Source organism: Sceloporus occidentalis, unplaced genomic scaffold, assembly GCF_023333645.1.
Source record: "Sceloporus occidentalis isolate IW3139 unplaced genomic scaffold, rSceOcc1.0.p SCAF_2, whole genome shotgun sequence".
Classification (NCBI taxonomy): domain Eukaryota; kingdom Metazoa; phylum Chordata; class Lepidosauria; order Squamata; family Phrynosomatidae; genus Sceloporus; species Sceloporus occidentalis.
Window position 1 is genome coordinate 33,475,398 of NW_028316982.1, and position 24,166 is coordinate 33,499,563.

The 24,166-nt window shown below is 40.6% G+C and overlaps 1 protein-coding gene across 1 annotated transcript in view; it reads left to right on the forward strand.

Annotated features, from left to right (window-relative positions):
* The window catches only part of LOC149318131 (WW domain-containing transcription regulator protein 1-like), a 108,206-nt gene that overhangs the window by 69,175 nt on the left and 14,865 nt on the right, over positions 1-24,166 (forward strand). The window contains exon 3 of the mRNA XM_089509067.1: positions 18,205-18,410. Within this exon, the coding sequence (XP_089365193.1) occupies positions 18,205-18,410 (206 nt within the window). The remainder of the gene's footprint in view (positions 1-18,204; positions 18,411-24,166) is intronic.

Here is a 24,166-nt window from a genome sequence, read left to right on the forward strand (position 1 = left end):
TGCTAAACACTAATTATGGCATAGAATTCTATACAGGACTTTGAAGTAGCCTTGTGAGCATGTTTAATAGCATGCTTCCAGCTGGAAGGTTAACAAAGAAACATGTAGGATGTGTACTTGGACATTTGGTGCCATCTTTGCCAGAGACCCAAATCTGTTTAAGGCCCACAGGACTTCCCTCCTGAACTAGAATTGACTTGGAGGCATAAAGGAGACTAGATTGAGTGTGAAAATGCTCTGAAATTGACAGTTGATTCCAAGAAAATTTGTTTTGGAAGGGGGTGATTAGATAATCTATGGACAAAACACCGAGGGATATATAGAGCATCCTTAGACAGCTTTAAAAAGGCTGTTAAGATGGATCTCTTCCGGCAGGCCTTCCCAGAATAGAGAACCCGTAGAAAAACATCTGGGAAAAATACTGCTGCTCCCACTGGTTACTTGTTGGTATGATGTTGTTGATCTTCTGGTCAGTTTTTAACTTGTATGTTTGTTTGTTTGTTGTTGTTTTTTGTTCTGTTTTTTAAATATTGCATTGAATTTAATACTTTTTTAAGGAGGGGAGGGTACCAGGGATTTTATATATTTTGTATTTTTAACTTTGTTAGCTGCCCCGATTGTTCTCAGAGGGGCGGGATACAAATAAATATTATTGTTATTATTATTATTATTATTATTTGGCACATGCAACCTTCCAAGGTCCTGGGCCCCCCTGGAAGTTGATCATCACTGCACCATTGGAAGATAAATAATAAGATATATCTGCACAACACAGTTATATCAGTTTCATCCCTCTTTAGCAGCCATGGCACATTTCTTTTAAAATAAGAATCCTGGGATTTGTAATTTGTGAAGTTCTTAGAATTTTCTGGAAATTAGTAACTGAGATCTCTAGCAGAGTAGTCTAAGGCTTGAATCCTATTGGTAGTCCCAATTAGAGTAGGCCTGTTGAATTAATAGTATTTTACATAAATATTGATTCATCATTCAACAGTTAATCCAAGTGGTCTTCTTTAGCTGGGACTGTTAATAGATGCCATACCTAAATATATCCCCAAACTATACATCACATGACTCCATAGGCTGGAGCCATGACAGTTAAAGTAGTATGAAACTGACATAATCACGTTTAGTCCAGATACAACCATATTTTGTGAGACAGCCATGCCTCCCTGTACCCTAGTCACTTCTTTACATCTTTGGTATTTGGCCAGATTATTGTAGGTACCTGTATTTATATAACACATACCACTTTTTCTTAGTGATGATGATGTTTTTGAGGTCATCTGAGATATGATGATGGGACATCCACATTTCAAGCATGTGGAATACATGATGCTTCAGACTGTATGACTCAAAATCTACCAAACTATCAAGAAGCACTAATTATTTGAAAATTAATGCAAAATGGAAATTTTTGAGGGGGAAATAATTTATTCTGTGCCATAGGAAGTAGGATTGAATGTGAGCCAGAATGCAGTCCCTATGAGGCCCTGGCTGGATGCATGTGCAGTACCACGGGGGAATCTGGATTTTCTTGGTGGGTAATAAGAAGTCATGCTCAAACTACTACAGAAAACCTGCAGATGCTTTGAAATGTGGTCAGTGAGTAACTTTATTGGCCTTTGTTTGTTGTTTTGTCACCCTGGTCAAAGCAGTGGTGAGATCTCTGTTGCTAATTGCTAGAGATGTTTAAGCAGGATTGGATAGCCACATATCATGGATGCTGTAGTTGTAAGTTTCCATTTAATTCAGCACTGGAAACACTTCCTGCATGCATAAGATTACCCTACACACTTTTTAGAAATTCAAAACTGCATTTTTAACAGGTTCTGAAGTGGTTTTTCCAACCCTGATTAACACAATCAACACCTGCATGGCTACTAATACATGAAGTATGGTTAAAGGAAGGGAAGAGGGAATTCAGGACAGGGGCTGGGGAATAGGAGTATTTTTAGCAAGCATAGGAAGCTACCATATTTGGGTCAGATCATTCCTCCATCTATCTCAGAATCATAGAATCACAGAGTTGGAAGAGATCACAAGGGCCATGCAGTCCAACCCCCTGCCATGCAGGGAAATCTCAATCAAAGCATCCCTGACAGATGGCCATCCAGCCTCTGTTTAAAGACCTCCAAGGAAGGAGACTCCACTACACTCTGAGGGAGTGTGTTCCACTGTTGAACAGCCCTTATAGTCAGGAAGTTCCTCCTAATGTTGAGACAGAATTTTCTTTCCTGCTGCTTGCATCCATTGTTCCTGGTCCTAGTCTCTGGAGCAGCAGAAAACAAGCTTGCTCCTTCCTCAATATGACATCCCTTCAAATATTTAAACAGGGCTATCATATAACCTCTTACCCTTCTCTTCTCCAGGCTAAATATCCCCAGCTCCCTAAGTCGTTCCTCATAGGGCATAGTTTCCAGACCCTTCACCATTTTAGTCACCCTCCTTTGGATATTCTCCAGTTTCTCCACATCCTTTTTCAATTGTGGTGCCCAGAACTGGACACAATATTCCAGGTGGGGCCTGACCAAAGCAGAATACAGTGGCACTATTACTTCCCTTGATCTAGACACCATACTTCTATTGATGCAGCCTAAAATCACATTGGCCTTTTTAGCTGCTGCATCACACTGTTGACTCATGTTCAACTTGTGGTCTACTTGGACTCCTAGATCCCTTTTACACGTAGTCTCGTTCAGCCAGGTGTCGCCCATCCTATATCTGTGCATTTCATTTTTCCGCCCTAAGTGCAGTACCTTACATTTCTCCATGTTGGAATTCATTTTGTTAGCTCTGGCCCAGCTTTTTAGTCTATTCAGGTCATTTTGAATTTTGATCCTGCCCTGTGGGGTATTAGCTACTCCTCCTAATTTGGTGTCATCTGCAAATTTTATAACTATGCCCCCAATTTTGTCCTCCAAGTCATTGATAAAGATGTTGAATAGCACTGGGCCCAGGACAGACCCCTGTGGGACTCCATTGGTCACTTCTCCCCAGGATGAAAAGGATCCATTGTTGAGAATTATTTCTACTGGTTATCAATCACTCTCGCTTTCTGACCATAGTTTTTCATGACCCAATTTGAAGATGCCAGGGATATTATCTTGCAAAACATGTACCCCCTATGTTCTAACTGGCAAGCGGGGATTCTAGGGATTCAGACTTTGTAGTCTTGTATCAATAAGTGCCCATTTTGAAGCCAAATAGGAAGGGGCATGCTTCTTTTATTTCAGTCACATCCTAGTGTCATAAAGTCTGTTTGCTCAAGTTTATATCAGGCATTTAAGCAAGCAGATTTTTGGAACACTACTTGAGCCCTGAAGCCAGGCCTCTTATGCCAACATCCCGCCAGACAACACAAGTGGAATGGAAATTGGATAAGAAGTCAAAACCACCCATCTGGCAAGTGTCAGTTCAAAACCTTTTTGCCAAAACAGGCTACACCTCTGTCTGTTGCCCTAGGATTTTTCAGTACCATTGGAATTAACAAATTCTTTTGAAGATGTGCCATAGACTAGGTGGAGGCTATTTTTTTTTCCAGCTCTGTGTCCTGGCCTGCACGTCTAATTAGAAAAATGTACCCCCCCCCCCTCTGTTTTGTTGCTTCCGATGAAGAGATGAAAAATTTGGCACTCCCTACATGACTTGCTTGCTTTTGCTTTCTATCTCCCCTAAATCTGTGTTTGCAAGGAATTGCACAAAAACCTTTGGAAAGATTTCATTAAGAACAATACAAATAGACTGTAGTGCACGAATTAATATGAGAAGAAAATTAATTTAAATGCACATTTTTTCAAGGCCACATTCATTGTTTTGGGGACTGAGGTACTTGGCATACATATATTTATGAGCTAAACATCTGTAGGCATGTTTAGTTCTCTTAGCTTGGTTTTTAAAAAAAAACTTTGTGGTGGTGGTATTAATTCTGTGTATATAATAGAATGCAATTCAGTTATATACACAGTATGCAATTCACATTCCATATGGATCCTGGAACTGCCTTATCTTGGTTATTGACTTTTCTTCTTATGGTCACAAAGAAGAAATAGAGTTTTAAATCTGAAGGAGGTTTCTATTTTAGCATCTCAGTGGAAACTGCAAATTAATTTGGTTGATCTGTTTCTGCTTGTTGTATTGTCAGAGTGTGTAAAGTTTTACTGTTAAGTTTCATATTTATGTCTACAATGCTTTTGATGAATGTTTGATTCCCAGGAGTGTTTTAGGCTTAAGAAATCTTCCCCAGTATGCGTGAACCCTTACTTGTGCTTCATTTGTAAATGAGAGCTATACTGTACAAGATAAGTTGTCAGAGATACATGGATCAGGTGCTAAATCCAATTGTCAAACAGAGCAGACAGATTGAACCAGTGGAAACTTGGAATGCCAACTCCTATGTAAGTTTTATTGATTGATAGATCTACTTGAACTGGAACTACCAACTGGTTTTCACTCAAGGTGTTCCAAGTGTTGTTGGAATGAAAGTCCCAACAGACTTTAGCCAGTGCAGCCAGTGGTGAAGAGTGCGGGGAACTGTAAACAGCATTTAGAGGGCTGCATAATTCCCACTCCATATGTATTCCTAGATGTCACATTTCTCTAAGTATATAGCAAAGACAAGCCATGGGACAAGCTTATTGAATCATTTTCTCATCCTCTTCCTCCCATCTTCTCCGTCAAACCTTAGTCATGAACCAGAGCTAAGTACAGTACTGTACTAAGTAGCAGTTCAGCTGGGCAGGCAATCACTAGCTTCAGATTAAGAAACAATGTGCTTCTGAGCCCCTGCTCATTCTAGGAAGTAGTGCTCAAAGATAAACTCACAAGTGCTTGCACCCAAGCATTCTGACTTTCTCAATGTGTAACCTAATTGAAAATACACTCCAATCTATGTTGAGTCCACCCTGCCATAGAGGAAAGGAGATTCACATAATGATAATGATGTTGGCTGTGTGGGCGTAAGCCCCTATCCCATGCCACTTGCCCTGAAAATCCACACATACAAGCTGCCATTTCTCTGTTAGTGAAAAACAGCATTTACACAATCTTTGCCATAATATTTCAAAATCTTTAGGATCATTGAGAGATGGTTTCCTAAAATTTCTAAAAAGGATATTTCTGCATCACAGAATAAATGAATACCTCCTTTATAACTAGTGCTAAGTATAGCTTTTTAACTTTTATGCTGTATTTTCTCTCATATTCTATTCAGCAATGTATCTTAAACTGGTTTTAAATTTTCAATAGTTTAATTTTTGTGTTTTGTGAATTTTTAACTGTATTTTAAATCCATTCTAAGTTGCCTTGGGAACCAAAGTGGTAAATAAAAGTAATAGTCATAATAATAATATAATAGAAGTCCCCGCCTTTCAATGGCTTGTTATCTGATGACTCGCTCTTCTGATGCTTGCATGTCAAGAGCAAGTTCCATTAATCCATCAAGGGAACCACTCTTTTGTCAGTTCTTCTTGCTTGGGATTGACTGCACATGTATGCGCTGCTTGTAAAGCTAACTAAGAGTGGAGAAATGGTGTCAAGCCAACTGACTTTGCAAGCAGCACACGTGCACAGTCCCAAACAAGGCTCAGTAATTTCCTCATGTTCTCTACATTTGTCCTTCTTTTTGACCAGTTCCAGTTTCTGATGGTGCTGTAGTCCCTAACTTGTCATATAAGTGCGATTTCCAATAAATACTACTACTACTACTACTAATAATAATAATAATATCAAGATTATTTGATTTTTTCTGCCTTTCCCTCCCCTTGCCTTCCTGGGATTCTCCCCACAAAGTGGTTGGTGATAGCTGGCTCAGGAGGCAGAGTCCAGCTTCAGAAAACTTAATTCAGGGTGATGTTAATTCCATTATGCATTATTGCATTACCCACCCATAAGATCCTAAAGTTACTGTTACTGGTAAAGGCATAGCTATAAAGGTAAATTAAATAATTGGCAACCTTACTATGTATTATCTACAAGATGGCCAGGAAAGGCATGTGGCTAAAACAAACTGGAATTCTTTTGTCTTAAACATATCTTTGCAATCTCAGGGCAACAGTAGGGTCCAGACATTTGGGTGCCATACTTTTTAGAGACCTGCATGGATGAGGAAATTTAATTGGTCGATGATCTCCGTCTGGGCATTGACAGGGGAAGCGTGTCCCTGTTGGTGCTCTTGGACATCTCAGCGGCTTTCGATACCATAGACCATGGTATCCTTCTGGAGCGCCTGGCGGAGGTGGGAATCGGGGGCACTGCGCTCCAGTGGTTCCGATCCTACCTCTCTGGGAGGTTCCAGATGGTGCAGCTGGGAGACGTGTGCTCCGATAGGAGGGCCCTCACAACTGGGGTCCCCCAAGGAGCCATTCTGTCTCCCATGCTATTTAACATTTACATGAAACTGCTGGGAGAGATCATCCGGAGACATGGGGCGCGGGGTTATCAGTACGCTGATGACACCCAAATAGTTTTCTCTATGTCTCCGACTGATGCAGTGACTGAGGATGGCGTCTCTCCTCTCGTGGCCTGTCTGGAGTCAGTAATGGGCTGGATGAGGGAAAACCGACTCAGACTGAATCCAGAGAAAACGGAGGTACTTGTGATAGGTTCCCCTGGTCCAGGAATGGCGGTGGTTCCACCTGTCCTGAACGGGATCACGCTTCCTGTGAAGGACTCCGTGCGCAGTCTGGGGGTGCTTCTTGACTCGTCACTTCACCTTACATCTCAGGTGAATGCGGCGGTCAAGAGCACCTGTTATCAGCTTCGGCTTATTCGCCAGCTGCGCCCATACCTGGCCCAGAGGGATCTTGAAACAGTGGTACACGCTCTGGTAACCTCTAGATTGGATTTCTGCAATGCGCTCTACATGGGGCAACCCTTATACCATACCCGGAAGCTACAGTTGGTCCAGAATATGGCAGCCAGGCTGGTCACTGGTACTTCCAGGGCCAGCCATATTACACCTGTGCTTAAAAACTTGCACTGGCTGCCTATTCGCTTCCGGGCACAGTACAAGGTGTTGGTGATCACCTATAAAGCCCTACATGGCTTGGGCCCAGGATACCTGAAGGACCGCCTCTCCCCATACATTCCGCCCCACACCCTCAGAACTTCTGGGCAGCAATTACTTAGGGTTCCAGGGGCCAGATTTACCTCCACATCGAGGAGGACGTATTCCATCGCTGCCCCGGCCCTTTGGAACACGCTGCCCGCAGAGCTCCGCTCGGCTACCTCCCTGGCTCAGTTTAGAAGGGATCTGAAAACCTTATTTCGAGCTGCATTCCCCGATTGAAGATCCTGATGGCCTCCCCCCTCTTTTTGCCAGCAAGACGGCTGGCTGACTAGGTTTTTAATTTGTTTTTAATATATGTTTTCTTTGCTGTATGCATGTGTTTTTAATATGTTGTACACCGCCCTGATCAATGGAAGGGCGGTATAGAAATAAAATTTTTATTATTATTATTTATTAATTGGTACTTCATCCCCATCTCACTCTCCCCTCTCACAGTGTTGCAAAGCCAGGAGAATTTGCCCCAGTGGAATTTCTCTCTTCTTTGATTCTCCTAAAGGTCCAGTTGTGGAGTTGCTAAGAATAACCTGGATTGAGATGGCCGGAAACAAAGGAGGATAAAGATCCAGTATTTTGGGTTCCACTTGTACCTCTTGTGTTCCTATTCCAGAGGTCTCACTGGCACCAAAATGTTCCCACTGATGCAGCTTTATCTTTCTTTCCAATTGGCAATTCAGCAAGAACAGCAGAGGCAAATACCTCCACCCCCCACTCCTTCTCAGCCAAAAAGGAATTCTTATGTGACCTCCCAACTTGGCAATCGACACTGTTGGCCTACTAGGCACACTGTAGGCCTCCACATTCATTGCTGTGATGTGATTGATAGGAGGCAAGTGGAAAAGCTTGTCTGATGTGGGATGCCAGGCTGGAAGAGTCAAGGACAAATAGAACTAGTTGCTGTCGAGCCAGGAGCCCCGCCTGCAAACTCTCTGGATTGCTGCATCAAGTCTCTGATGCTCCAGACAGTTTCCTTCATTAAAATGTTTTCTGCTCTGGCTTCCATTATCAGTGTTAAACTGATCCTGTTGGCAGTATTTCCTTGTTGAACTGCTAGAAAAGAGGTTTAGGACCAGTTGCCATATGCAAATAGCAACAGGGTAGCTATCTGAAATGCAGCTGGTTGGAGGGAACGCTTCAAAACTCCCATTAAGAAAGGTGACTTGCATCACCTTTATATCCAGTAGATTTATTTGCAATATATGTTGTCATGGGCTAGGACTATCTTCATCAGGCATATGTAATAACTGTCATAGCTGATGGCTGAGATGTCACTGGACCAAGTGAACCCATTGTGGGTTTCAATCTCAACTTTAAAAGAGTTCTTCAAGGTACTGAAATAGTCTTGGTGCTAAGGTTCATCACCTTGAATAGTTCAATTAAAGTTCAGATTAAATGCCAGGGTACAATTCACTGCCCCACTGACATGGAAGCCACCATCTGTCATTGATAACTATTCTCAGTGGCAGATATTATGTTTATGCATGCACACCCAGTCACGGATGGAGAAAAGCGGGCACCACACGGTATTGGCCATCACAGTATGCCAGTGTCAGCTGCAATTTAGGAAATAAGTGGCTCTCAGTGGTTTGGGTGAAATTGCCACAAAAGACTGGGGAAAATGCCACATGAGAGGCTGCTTCGCATCAGTGTAGTTGCTTTCAGGTGACCATTCACATGTCTATTCATTTGTGAATCTTGTCAATCAGAATTTTCATTACAGGACTGTGATTCAGGAGTACATCATAGCAGACAGGGATATCTTTGGTGTATTTGATGTCTTTTCCCACACTTAGGTGTGTGAATTAAAATACTTCTTTGATATTCTGATACGCTTGAACTTCCATTGCTAGCTTCTCTTTCCAGATCATTTGGTAGTAACTATGTGTATGCAAACAGACACGCAAACAGAGACACATAGTATGTCTGTTAAATTTTCATGAAGCATTGGAGTGAGGACAAAAGAAAGACAGGTCAAAGAGAAGCCACAGCTACAGATGTGGCTGGAAAGTATCTACCATGGGAAGAGAGATTATGGCTAGCCTGCCAAGAATTGGCTGTTTTCCACCTATGTCTATATCCCTCTTTTTTCTTAAAGTTGTCAGGAATTATTACAAATAAAACATAACACAATCCTGTATAACAACAGTAAATAGAATTCAATAGAATTGATATAGAATTCAAAGATGAAGGGCCTGAAGAGACAGGCCAAAATAAAACTGCTTTGGATCACTTTGGAGGTATGCTGTTTAAATGACACACACATCTTAAGAGGCCAAAGCTGTGCTCCAGTCCTTAGCTTCCGGCCTCTTAGGACATATGCATAATTTAAACAGCATACCTTCAAACTGACCCAAAGCAGCTTTATTTTTGCCTGTCTGTTCAGGCCCATAGTCATACTGTAGTAGTATGGAATACCAGTATTGTGGTCTAGATTGAGGAGCCCTGGTGGCGCAGTGGTTAAATGCCTGTACTGCAGCCATTCACTCAAAACCACAAGGTTGCGAGTTCAAGACCAGAAAAAGGGCCCAAGCTTGACTCAGGCTTGCATCCTTCCGAGGTCGCTAAAATGAGTACCCAGACTGTTGGGGGCAAATTAGCTTACTTGCTAATTAGCTTACTTGTTGTTCACCGCTATGATCTTTGGAATAGCGGTATATAAATAAAACAAATTATTATTATTATTATTAGATCACACTGCAGAAATAATCACATTTGAGACTGCTTTAACTGCCCTGGTTCAATGCCAGCAAATTCTAGGAACTGTAGTTTTGTGAAACATTTAGCCTTTTCTGTTAGAGAGCTATGGTGCCACAATAAACTATAGTTCCCAGGATTCCATAGCACTGAGCCAGGGCAGTTAAAGTGATCTCAAACTGCAGTGTGTTTTGGTCCTAAAAGAAAGAAGATGGTAGCATAAGCTTTCATAGATGTGAGACTATGAAAGCTTAGCTACCAACTTATTTCCCTTAGTTTCAGAGGTGCTACAAGAACAATAAATAAGTGAAACATATTTTCCATATCCTGCCATAATAAATGGGATGTGACCTTTAGAGGTGGAGATGTTTTAGATTTGGATACATTAGTCAAGTGGAACCCTCAGAGATAATGGAGATCTTTGCTGAAATGGGTGTTTGCTGAAACTTTGAGAAGGAACATCTTATCCCCCAGCCCATCTTGGCTATATTGGTGCTCCACCTGTGCTGTGAAGCCTCTTCCTGTTTCAAGCTGTGTTTGATCACTTGATATCCTGAAAGAAACTGACAGGTGCCAGATGTGATTGGGATGACTAATACAATTAGAAGTTGTTTACTGGTGGAGAAAGTATAATTTATAAGACAGCCCAAATAATTTCTGCCCATTTTGTACAAATGCCTTTCTTTCTATTCAGTTGACAAAAGACCTGGCCTAAAATATTTTGCTTTACTGCCTGGAGGCTAGTTTAGACATTCCTGCTTTCTCAAATGTGTGCAGAAGTGGCAATACACTTGTGAGAGCCAATGTGGTGGAGTGGTCAGAGAAAGCCTTGAAAGAGAAGAGACATCTCAAATGTAAATATTCATTTAGTGAGTAACTTCACTAACTACACGGTTTTAGTAGTTGTTGCCACTTTTCCAAACCTTCATCCCAATACTTGTGAATTACAGTTTGGTAACCTACTTAGAATTCTTTACTAGAAAGCTCTAGTGCTACTGTTACTCAGAATAGGCATTAGAGGTCTCTAATGTCACCAAAGTACAAATCCCAGAATCTCACAGCTGGAGTGGTATCATACTTCTATAACCATGTAGTGTAAAACAAAATCCAAAATCCACAGAATACCTTTGAAGGCCTTCAATATCTTTGTTCGCCAACCAAAATGCACAGAACATATCATACAAACTTTCAAAATTCCACTGGGTCAGGCAAAAGATATTTTAAAAATCATACAAGAGAAAAACAGTGACAGTGTTGGAGTCACAGGCCTATATCTAGTATCAGATGTTGTCTCTGCTGTAGTGCAGTTGGTTTGGAGGGAACTCAGTGCAGGTAGAGGTCACTCTGCTCTTTAACCATGTGGCGACAGAGACAAAGGAGACAAATTTAAACTCCATTAGCAGCAGGAAAGGAACTTCTCTTGGGATCAGGGTATCTTTTGTCTTTTGTGAAGCCATGGGCCCTTTTTTAAGGCAGAGAACATTAAATTTCTCAAGAAGCCCCTGTACTGCACTATATGGTCTGCCCTCCCCATACGCGGGGAATCCATTAGCTCAAGCCCCATAGGAAATAACGGGCCACGTGCTCACGCCGGGGTGCACAGCATGAGTACGTAACCCATTATTTCTGCCTGGGCTTGGCTTCCGCGTGAGCTCAAAGCCGTGGAAGGCGAGCCCGCCTATAAGGAGGGCCGACTGTATCTGGAAAAACTTGTAGTTATTGTGTAAGTGAAACTCAGCCAATTAGAGTCCAAAAGAAAAAAAGCACAAAACATCTGAAAGGCCATAAGTCTTAATGTAACCTGTGAACAAAGCTTGGAAAAGTTACACTGTGGTCTAAAAAGGTAGGGATTTATTTCCAGGCTTTCCCCATGAGCCTAGATAACCTGCATTTAGATATAAATATCTGTGTCAGAATTAATGTTGAATATGGATCCTACCACATAACTTTAAAAAGTCAATCTAAAGTCTGAAATATAATAGACCCACTAAATCAACAAAACATACATATTGATTTAATAAAGCTAATTAAGTCAATGGGTCTGTTCTGGTTGGGACTAGCAACTGATTTTAGCCCAATGACTGTCCAGTAGGGCTATGACCCTTTCATACTACACAAACACAGCATTATGATTCCACTATCTGTTATGGATACATACTGTGGAATCCTGTGATTTGTAGTTTGGCAAGCCCTCAAAGATCTCTGGCTGAGAACTAAATATTCCTCCATGAACTGCAAATTCCAGAGTTCTATAGGATGGAACCATGGCAGTTAAAGTGGAATTGAAGGACTTGTGCCGCAAAATAGGGTGCCCTAAGCGCCCTCCAGCGACATGATGACATCAGGCGCGCGCCGGTATGGATGGTGCCATGCCAACTGGCACCCTTCATACATAATAGGGCTGGGGAGCATACGGTTGCTGTGCGCTCCCCAGCCCTACTTTTGGCCCCAGCACGGCTCTCTTGCTAATTTACCTAGACTAGTCAGCAGGCCTAATATGGTCCCAGCCTATTAAAAACAACCACCAGCCAGTCCAAACTATTTCATGATCATTTAAATGAATGGTATTACACCTGTACTATTTTGGCTATTTCATGTATTCGCCATCAGTCTAAATTAACAAAGACAGAAAAGTGTTGCTAAATGTTTGTTATCCTAGATCCCTTTAGGTTTCTGCTCTGGATTGTTGAAGGTTTTCTCCCTGGTTACTCTCAGTTCATTACTCTGGAATAGACAGTTCTCTGTGCATTTAGGGCACTGTAGCATTTTTCTTTAATACTTTGCAGACTTTTGGACCACAGTGCACTCTGAACTGAAAAGCAATATTTTTGCTGACCTTGTTGGAAGACTAATGCTGTTTCTGGGAAGCAAGTGAAACAGGCAGTTCTTTGTTGGCAGGAGCAAAGGTGGGGGTGTGGGGAGACAGTCCCACTCCTTTTTCACAATGTCGTGACTAAGTCAGAAGTATGTGACTAGGTTTCTTTCCTACCTCTGCAGGCATATGTTTTTCATCAGACTGCTCTGCTTGATACTTGATGATGGCCAGTTTGCAGTGAACTAGACTTGGAATGGTTTTTTTTAATGGAGGCTAACCCATAACAGTATCTAGATTCTGCTGATACTGTTTTTTTACAACTATGCTGCAGTCCTCAGACAATTAACACCTGTGTTGATTTGTGTCTTCTATTTACATAATCTCTCTATGAAATGGCCTCTAGCTCATCTATGTCTAAGTCAGCTCAAAAGCTCTCCTTTTAAGTTTCCAAGACAAAGTTTTGCTTATATTGCTGCTGCCCTGCCCTGCCACACAACAGTTTGTAAATTGAACATACCAAACAGATCATACTAGTAGATCTGTAATGAGGCCTAGCTGGGAATAAGTGTTCCTCTTCAATTGATTTTTACAATGGAAAGTACCCTGGTGTATGTATGTATGTATGTATGTATGTATGTATGTACATATTTCTTGAATTTATATCCTGCCTTTCTGCCAAGATGGGATTCAAGGAAGCTTGCTTCAATCTGCCTTTATTTTACATGTCTTCTAATGATATATCCAAGGTAGGACAGTCTTACTATAGTCATCTTAGTTTGTAGGGATAGTTCAGACTTGTTTTGATCTTCTTAATGTTGTGTACCTTCAAGGTGAACCTATCACTCAGATTTCTTAGCAAAGTTTATTCAGTAGGAGTGTGCCTTTGACTTCCTTGAGGCTGAGACTATGACTTGCCCCCATGGCTAAGGGGGATTCAAACCCTGGTCCCCAGAGCTGTAGTCCAGCGCTTAAACCATTATACTAGGATTTGTTCTGGGGCCATTTTATTTGTCTTGGTATCCCTGAAACTCTTCTCACCACATTTCAAATTAATAGATTTTCTACCTGTCAGTTTTCTTCACTATCCAACTTTTACAGCCATACAGAGAAACCAGAAATACAATAGCATTGTTTAATTTATAGTTATGTAAATAATCTGTGGTCATTATTCTCTGAACTCTAAACCCACCTTTGCACATTCTTCCTTTACTTTTTTCAGTAATCGTTCCAACTCCTTGCTGTTTTATGCTAGTAGTATGGTGTCATCTGCATATCTTACATTGTTAATGTTCTCTTTTCCAATCTTCACACCTCCTTCCTACAAGTCTAATCCTACTTTACATGTGATACATTTTAACATATAGATAGGATGATAAAATGCAGCCTTGCCTGACCCCTTGCCAATTGGAAACCATTCTGTTTCTCTCTATTCTGTCTTGATGGTAGTAGCCTCTTGCCTTGACTACAGGATATGTATTAATATATACATACACTGGGGTGTGTGGGGAGAGGCAAACTGCAACAGGTGACACCCCAGAAGAGGGGTGACACCTGGCTGAGTGCCCCGTCCACCTCCCTGCCATGCTAGGAAAAGGCCCAGTGCATCCCTTCCTCCCTGCTTGGCACAGCATGTAAGGCCTTGCCGGGCAGGGAGGAAGGGTTGCCCTGGGCCTCTCCTTTCCTCCTTGCTTGGTGCAGCTTTACACATATGTAAAGCTGTGCCAAGCAGGGAGGTGAGGGTGAGTTCATTTGTCTCTGCCCCTGAATCCCCACCCACCCCTGACCAGGTGACACCCTGGTGCAGGATGCCACTAGCATCAGGACAATCATATGTAGTGGCAGACCCATTTCTTTAAGATGAATCCAAAGTTTTTCCATGATCTCCACAATCGAAGGCTTTTCTATAATCTATAAAACACAGGCCAATTTTCTTTTTAAATTATTTGGTATGCTCTGTCATCCAACATATGTTTGCAATTGATTCTTAGTATGCCTTTCTTTCCTGAACCCAACTTGGAAATTGGGCATTTCTCACTCCTTGTATTCATGGGGTGGGATGTGGGTACCAAGAGCCAACTGTGATGTCTTTTTTAATTCCTCCTGGACAGTGTCCCTCAGGTTCCCTGTCAATTTGGCTTAATAGTGCAAAGCTATTTTTAACATTAATTTAAAATTCCATGGGGATGTTCTTCAGGTTGTATTTTGTCATGACGGTTGGTTGAGTGTACTTCAACAGTCTGTTCTTGGTCTTGTTCTTCAGGAGAGAATGGAGTTTTCCCATCTTCTGCTTCCAGTTATTATAGTCTATTTGATTTCTATACTGACTATCAGATGATGTCCATGTATATAATAGTTTCTTGGATTATTTGAAGGATTTGATGAACAAACTGTTGCAAAATTCCTTCAGTCAGTCACCTGCTTCATTTCTTAATCCCAGGCCATTTCTTGAAAGTAGAATTGTTGATTCTGCTCTATTTCCTATTTTTGCATTCCAGTCACCTGTAATTAACAAGAAGTCCTGTTTTGGTTTGTGATCAGTCTCCTACTGGACCTCCAGCATAGAATCTTTCCATTTCTTCTTCGTTTGCATCTATAGTTGGAGCATTAACTTGGATTATATTATGTTGTTGAATTTTCCCTGAAGTCATAATTATATTAATCAGTCAGACTTTGCATTCTATTCTTTGACTATATCTCTCCTCACTATCAAAGCCACCCCATTTCTTCTTAGATTTCCTCAGAAAAACTCTGTGTAATTATCTGACTCAAAATGTCCCATTCAAGTTGACTTGAACTCACTCACCCCTAGAACTGAAAGATTTATAAATTCTATTTCTTGTTTTACTATGTCTATTTTTCCCTGACTCATGCTTCTCACATTCTGTGTTCCTGTAATATGTGTTGTGCAGCTTCAGACTTTCCTTTTGCCTCTGAGCACATCAACATCTGAATGTCCTTTCGGCTTCAGTTTAGTTGTGTTGTTAGCCCCAGTGCTACTCATAGTTGTCCTCTGCATAACCCTAATAGCTTATTGAGTGTATCCTTGCACTATCTGTTGTTTCATGTTGGAGTGTGTCATTATCAGATTTCCATGGTAAAAGGATCTTCAAAAGTGGGGTTGCCCAGCATTTGCTATGGTGCCACTGCTGCTGTCTCTGAAATATCCTCTGCCAGAGTCACCCTTCACTACTTCTGCTGCCCAGTAGCTGTTTGGCATGTTTAGTCTGACTCCTCAGCAAGAGCCTTGATGCTTATTTAAGAGTATATCCACAGCCAGGAGAAAAGAAACTGTGGCGGGTTACAGACCGCAATTTGGGATATCTTTAGGACGTCCCAGTTTTAAAAAGGGGCGTCTCTTCTAGACGCCCCTACTCCTGTTACGGACTCTGTCCGTAACATATGGTGGCGGCTGTTCCACACGGCCGCCGCCATTTTGACGTCTTGGATGCCTAGCGTCCAGATGTGTTGCGGTGGAAATGACGCCGCGAAAGCGCGCCTTGTGCTTTGCGGCGCCACTTCTGGGGCCCAGAAAGGAGCGCGATTTCCGCGCTCCTTCCTCGCAGCGTCCGGGAGTCTCGCAGTTTAGAAGCTGCGGCTCCCAGATGCTGCAAGCGGTGGCGGAGCCAGACCGCTGCTTTTCGGAGGTCTATAACCCGCCTGGAATATCTTTGGGGCAGGGACTGGAGACAACATATAGCACATGTTTTAATTATGCTTTAAACTGTCTTAACTCTTGTGTTTTTGTTGCTTATTGTTTGAATTTAAATTTCTTTTTGTACAAATTGTTATTGGTACTTGTTTATCACTGGATGTAAACCACCTTAGGTCCCGCTTTCAAGGCATAGTGCTTGGCCAAGTTAACTAAAATCAATATGTTCATTTGGTATTTAAATAGAACACAAACACGTTTGTAACTCCTTCCTGATTGTCAGTCCTGCATGTCATGAATTTCAGTTGTCCCTTATTTCTGTTTTGGAAATCTGGCAACACTATTGCCAACATATCAAAAAAGGAACTTTTCCATAGTCTGCCTACCTAGGTCCTAAGTTTTGTAAGACTTTATATATCAGCACCACTTTCAGCACAGCTTTGAGCTTTTTCCCCCTCCTAGGGAATTCTGAAAGAATTCTCATGCCATGTAGGGAAGTGCAGTTTTCACTGTCTCTCAAACTAGATTCAAGTTTAACTCCACAAGCACACTTGCTTTATTCCACAGAAGGGACTATGTCAGCAACCTACTATTAATAATGTTGCTTTTGATTATCCCCAACCAGGGACGTAGCTAGGATTTTAGGAAGGGGGGGGGGTCCAGACTAAGTGCCACCATTATAATGGGGCTTGGGTGCGGCGGCACAGCAGCACACCTCATTCATTTTTCTCATGGAAGGGGGGGTCCGGACCCCAAGAACCCCTCCCCCTTGGCTACATCCCTGCCCCAACAAATCTCACAAGACTAAGGTAATAAGTACCTAAATACAAGGAAATAGCTGTCTATTTTTTTTTCAGAGGTGATCTGTAAATTAACTTTACTCCCTCCCCATTGGCTGATGGGTGTGTTTTCAGCCTGCAGAGGGTCTTCAACCTTGGTAAAATGTTTGTTCTCCTTCCTTTTTCTTGGATTATGCTGCAAAGTTTCTCTCTTTTGACTTATTTTTTAAAAAGTTTGAGCCGATTTCTAAATCCATTGAGCAATGATGTAGACTCGTGTCTATTGACTTGGACTTAAGTCAGATTCAGGTCACTTCAGGGACTCGGTCTTGGATTTGACATGGCAATAAATGATACACTGACTCAACTTGACTTGGTGACTTATATATTTTTACTGACCGATTGCTGGGTCATTCACTTTGAGCAAAAGGCAAGACCCACTCCCAGAGCGCAGGATGTGCAAATGCATTAGGCAGTGGGCTTGGGGTGGAAGGCTCCTTATAAAGCATTTCAAAAACTTTAGGAGCCTCCTCCAACCCTTGCCTCATGCCCATTGCCTAATCTGTTTGTTGTTCCCCTCCAAGAAACACATCCCACCTCTTTTTTTTTCCCCCATTAAAAGTTGGCTCCCAGACTTGAGATTCAACCTGAGACTTGACTTGAAAGTATCTGGCAAGGACTTGAGACTTGAAGGCAAAGACTTGATTTAAGACTTGGAGTAAAAGACTTGAATATATCACTGATGTAAAGAGACAGATCTATAGTCAGTGCAACAAATTTCTTTGGGGACTTTGGAAATCAGGGCAAAGAACAGAAAAGCGAACATGGCTGAAAAATAGTTGGCACAATAAATCAGGAGTTTATAAAATACACCCATTTCAATATTCTGTAATTCACATACTATAATAATGTAATTCCAGATTTCTACTAACTGCAGCCCAAAACCAATCATGGGGAGGGTATGGTAGGAGCAAAAGCATTCTTGGTTCAAATGATATAGGCAGATTTCTCATGGCAAGAGCCAGCCACAGAGCTTGTATGGATTTTCATTCCTTTTCTTTATTTATGAAAGCACAGTATATTCAGATTAATTTTCTAGTACTAAATATAGTATTGTTTTATCTGCTTTGATATATGAACTACTAAAAGTTTTAATGCAAGCACTGAACCTAATAATTTCTAAACTCTATTTGTTCCATAGTAATGAATCACCAACACCAGCCACAAATGACACCAACTACAACTATATCCCAGCAGACCCATCCTACTCCAAACCCTCAAACTGGCTTATTGAACATGCCGAATGCATTGACTTCCCAGCAGCAACAGCAACAGAAGCTGAGGCTTCAGAGGATCCAGATGGAAAGAGAGAGGATTCGCATGCGCCAGGAAGAACTCATGCGCCAGGTATCATAGCATTTTAAGGCTCACATTGTTACTATTATGGGTTGCTGAACACCATAACTGGGAAATCCTATGGTTCTTTCAGCATAGGATCTCCCCTGACTTGGGAAGATCAGCTTTTAGAGTTGAATCCTTGAATTCAAATAACATTAAAACATAACAAAATAGAACCAGGAAAATATATGTGGTAATAGTCTCCTCTTGGGCTTTGATTTTACTGATGGCTGGTGCCCACATGATCATCATTTGAAGGACCTCTCAGTGATGCAAATACTCCAAAGAGCTTGTTCTTGAGTCTGTTTCAGCAGTTTGGGGTCATCTTGCAGTGAGTTTGGAAAAGCTGTTGTTATTTTTTTAGACAAATCCCAGAAATTTGTAGCCAACATGGACACCATCTATGCCAGCTTGGATATTCTTATACTTGTTCTCCAATACAATAATGTTTCCAAGCTCTGATTTTACAGTTTCAAATATCTTAGACCTTTCTCTTCAAATCTATCCTCTGGTTGGAGACTTTTCCCATTTTACAAAGATATACACTTTTGGACTTTTATTTATTTATGAGTTAAAATTTTATTATCATTAATAATTTTAGAACTGACATTGTTCAAATCAGATTTGGTGCTTCCTTTCCATGACTTTAAGTAAACAATCACTTCAGAAAATTACAAATTTTTTCACATACTAGGGAGTATTCCCTACTAATGACACAATTAACTGTTTACATTCCAAAACAGTGTGAAAACTGTATCCTTTTGGGGAGGCTATTCTTCACATGACAACATCTATCATTTGTTTACAACCTTGGAGTAAGTTCTATTGAACACAGTATGTGCCACCTCTGAATAGATATAAATTTAGTTACATGCACATACACATACACATTCTCACACTCACACCTCACTCCCTTAACATGTTTGTTCCTTTCCATTTAAACAAAGAAGCCTTACAGTGTTATTCTATATGTATTTAGAAATCTCATCCAGTTCACTACAGATGAATTGTAAATAAGACTGCGGCCTTAGTCTGTTACTCTATACTCATTTACTTGGGAATGAATCTTAATAAACTCAACAGGATTTATTTCAGAGTACTCATGCACAGGATCAGGGTACAAAAAATCTAACATGGGGTGATGGAAATTCATGCCTACAGTGTCCTTTTGCCTTTGGGATTTGTGTCTAACCCCTTTGGCTATTCCAGGGTAACATTTGTTTATACTGTATTTAGCAATCCAAGCTCACATTTCTTGGCAGCAAACTGAAATATGTTTTCTATTTGTGCAATGACACCAGTTGGCATACCGTTTCTGGGGGTTTATTAATGCCCACTCAGATGCACCAGGATGTGGCTGAGCCTAGGACGGCATAAAATGACTCGTGCTTTGAAATCCTGCCCATCTATTTTTGTTTATAACTAGCTGAAGATATAGAAGGAGGTTAGAAAGGCCACTGGTAAAAGTGATTCCTTATTATATTCTTTGACATGAATGTAAATTAACAGTTAGATTTTTCAGACAGGAGTTATTGGATGGAATATTCTGAGAACGGGAGTCTTTCCCATATATATTTATTCATAAGATTTTGTGTAATATGAAGGGGGGTATTTATTATTATTATTATTATTATTATTATTATTATTATTATTAATTAAAATGTTTATACCCTGACCCATATCAGGAGATCTCAGGGTAGCTTACAAATAGCTTTAAAACAGACTAAACAAGTTAGAAACAGTAAGAAAATATAAATAAGCTAAAATGTGTTAAATTTATTTCAAATAAACACATTTCAATAAATAAATATATATATAAATAAATGAAAATAAAGTATATAATAAATTTGCTGCCGGAGGCAAAGCAGGAAAAATAATTTTTGCCTGTTCTAAAAAAAATTTCCATGAAAGGTGGAGACTAAGAGTAATAAATCGGGGCTAATTTTCCTTTGATATTTCTTGCAAGTTCAGTGGGCCCTTGTTATCCACTGAGATTTGGTTCTAGGGCCCACCGTGGATACCAAAATCTGTGGATGTTCAAGTCGCATTAAATAATATGGTTAGGAAAATGGTGTCCCATATATAAAATATCAAAATCAAGGTTTGCTATTTGAAATTTATGTCCTTTGGAATATTTTCAAGCCGTGAATGCTTGAATCCGTGGATAAAAAATCCATGGATATGAAGGGCTGACTGTACTCTAGATTTGTCCACATATTAATGTCATTTCAACCTATTCTCCAAACTCATTTAGTTTGCCATAATTATTAAAAGAATTCACAGTTATTGTAGCATTATCATAGAGGCCCAATTCATACATTATTATTATTATTAGACAGGAAAAAATGTTATCCCAGTACATTAAGAGGATACAGTGATCCAAAAAGCTCACATGCTCTTGCAAGAAGGCAACTTGAAGTTTTTGTGTTTGCTTTTATAGCCGTAGTTATCAGTAATGTCCAAATCTAGGAAACTCTGGTTTGTTAAATCATGATAAGGTTAAACCACATGTTAAACCACATGTCAATCGGCCAAAACACACTGCAGAAATACTGCAGTTTGATACTGCTTTAACTGACCTGGTTCAGTGCTAGGAAATTCTGGGAACTATAGTTTCTTGTGGTACTAGAGCTCTCTGACAGAGAAGGCTAAATATCTCACAAAATGACAGTTCCCAGAATGCTCTGGTATTGAGCCAGGTCTGTTAAAGTGGTGTCAAATTGGATTATTTTTGCAGTGTGTTTTGGCCTAGTGATATAAAATTATATTAAAATAATAAACAATTGTTCCAAACCATGATGAGTTCAAATTTTATACGTCTTTTGTTATATATTGTATAACAAACTCATAATTATTTAAAAAGTTTAGATATTACTTCAGTTTTTTAAAAAAATTGTAGCTTATATTTAATTTTTAATTCATGATTCACTGTTTCATCAAAATGCAGGCTAATGAGTTTTGACTTATTACAGATAATTTCAATTCCAAATTGTATAGAAAATAGCACAAGGAATGTCCTTCCAACACACTCTCTGGCAAGAAATATAGAGTAATAACATATGAAGTAACTAATTGTTGCCCTTTTGTGTCACCCCAGATCTGCTGCTTGAAGTAAGACATGCTGCTGTGCCTAGCACCTAGTAGCAGCCTTGGTAGGGCCAGACTTGGGCATAATGGGCTGTATGTTCTTCTAAGCCAGGAGTGAGGAAAATGTGGCCCATGTGTCATGTATGACCCCTGGGTGTCTCCTCAGGAATTCCCCAGTTGGTATACCATTTTTGGGGAGGGGGGGAAACCCAAAATTTCCCCCTGACCTCCTCTAGTTGCCTATCCATGATTGAGAGGCATTTAGTCAATTCATTTTAAAGTGGCCAGTTATTTGTCAGTGCTTTTAAATATACTGTTGGTTTCAGAACATGTCTACTGTATTTACTGAATGTTAAAATTGTGGTCTTTAAATACTTAATGTACCCTTAATGCATTAAATGTCAAGAGTCTGACAGTGATGTATCATGACCTGTCTTCTGCCAAATTTTTTTTGGGGGGGAGGGGATACAATCTAGTAGATGAAGCATTTTAAATATAAAGCATTTGTTGTACTCTTCTATTTTTTACTTTTGCAAGCCAGTGCAGATGTATACATACAGCAAAAAAATTAACTACGGTTGCATCTGCACTGCAGAAGTAATTCCATCAAACACCACTTTAATTGCTGCTTTAACTGCTGTAGCTCAATGCTATAGAATTCTGGGACTTGTAGTTTGTTGTGGCACTAAAGTTCTCTGACAGAGGCATCTGTAAAAAACTACCATTTCCAGAATTCCATAGCATTGAGCTGTGGCAGTTAAAGTGATGTCAAACTGAATTATTTCTGCAGTGGGGATGCAGCCTAAATTGTGGGTGGGTAGGGAAGGGCTTTTACTTTTTCTCATGTTTAGCAGTAGTTTACACTGGGCAAAGGATGAAATTATTGACTGCTCTCAGCAATTCAGTGTCAAGTTTCTTTATGCAGCTCTCTACATCTGTGGTGGAGAGTTTCAAATGTTGCACCCTGAAAAGCAATATGCAGACATAGCGACAACACAAAAGTAACTTGCTTTGGAAAGATGGTACTGTTTGTACCTCTGACTTATCTAGCACTGTGGTTGCACATGCTAATTTTAGCAGAGGAGATCTTTTGCCCTCACCCCCTCGAGGAGTTTTAAAAAGAAATTGTGTTGTGATCTCTGGCATGCAGCCTTTACTCAGCAGGGACTTTTATGAACTTCCTCTCACCACTTTCAGTAGTACTGAAGTCTGGGCAGAATGGTAGAGAGAATGCAGCAGATCCTACATTGGTGAAACCTTTTCCTCACTGCCCCAACAGTTCCCTTTCCCCCCATCTCCCATATTCCTATTTAATCCAACCTATCAATGAAGAAAAATCACTGACTAAATATTTGCTATGACTACTAGGCAACTGAAAGGAAGTGAGGATGGTTTGGATAAAAGTAAGTGGAGTTCTTTCAGCAGACTCCTCTTTACCAGTATTGGGTCTCCAGACTGACCACAGATGCTAGCTGGCTAGTTGACAGGAGGCACTCGGTGTAGAATTTTTGGACTCTGCAGCTGCCCAGTCTAGGGCAACACACCCATCAGCAAAGGAATATCCAGTGCTCTAGCATTGCCAGGTTAATTGGTGTGATTTTTCCCTTTCCACTGCCACCACCCTTGTAGCTCTCCCAGAAACTTTCACTATGCAGAACCATGCTGCCTTAGAGATTTTGGGAGCTGTAGTCCAAATGCATCTCCAACCATCACCAAAACCATAGCATCCAGTTTCAGGGCTGAAACCACAAGTATCCCCAAGCTATGACCCTGCATGTTCAAGGGGAGCATAAGGCCACTGCATGTTCAAGGGGAGCATAAGCCTTCCTACATTCCAAAGGAGCACAAGCTAAATTCCTGTTCCCTGATCCGCCTATTCAGATTTTACCTCTTGATTTGTATACTGATTCTCTATGGACTAGATGATTTGGATTTCACATCTCATAATTCCTGCTGTTGGCCAAGTTGGTTGGGACTTCTGGGAGCTGAGGTCCAAAACAAATGGAGGACCAAAGGTAGATTCCTTTGAAACGTTGGGAGCTGCCTTGTACCCGAGTGTCTGTTGGTTCATGTGCTTCAATATTTTCTGCAATAAGTAGCAGATGCTATTGATGATTTCAGACATAGATCTGCTACAGACTGAATCTAGGGCATTCTGCATACAAAGGATGTGCTCCAGCCACAAATGTGTTTTTTTCCAAATAAATGCAAATACACATTTTGCTCATATACAGTAACTTTATTTCTACTGCACTTACCGTAAACTGTAAAGAAACTGAGCCAGTCTGTTGACACTCTTGATAGTATTTTAACTCATAAGAATTTAAAAAAAATAGAATGGATTCTAGCTCATTTTTACTTTCTTCTTTGGTTCCATTCTGGTAGCACTGGAGTCACCCGTAGAACCATGAGGTTGGATGGGGATCTTTCAGGAGTACTTCAGTTTTGGCACTTGTGATCCCTTCCATCTCTGATTCTATGATTCTAAGACTAGAAAAAAATTGTTCTTGTTATTATTTAAATAAAAGGTGATGAACTCTTCATTCTATGAGGAAACTTGAAGCTAAAGCTTTGTAGTGTCTTGCATGGACTAGAGCAATTTAAGGAATGTGAAGGCCAGAGAAAAATGAATGTTCAGTTGTTCTGCATCAGAGCAGGAAAACATGCTACGGAAGTTA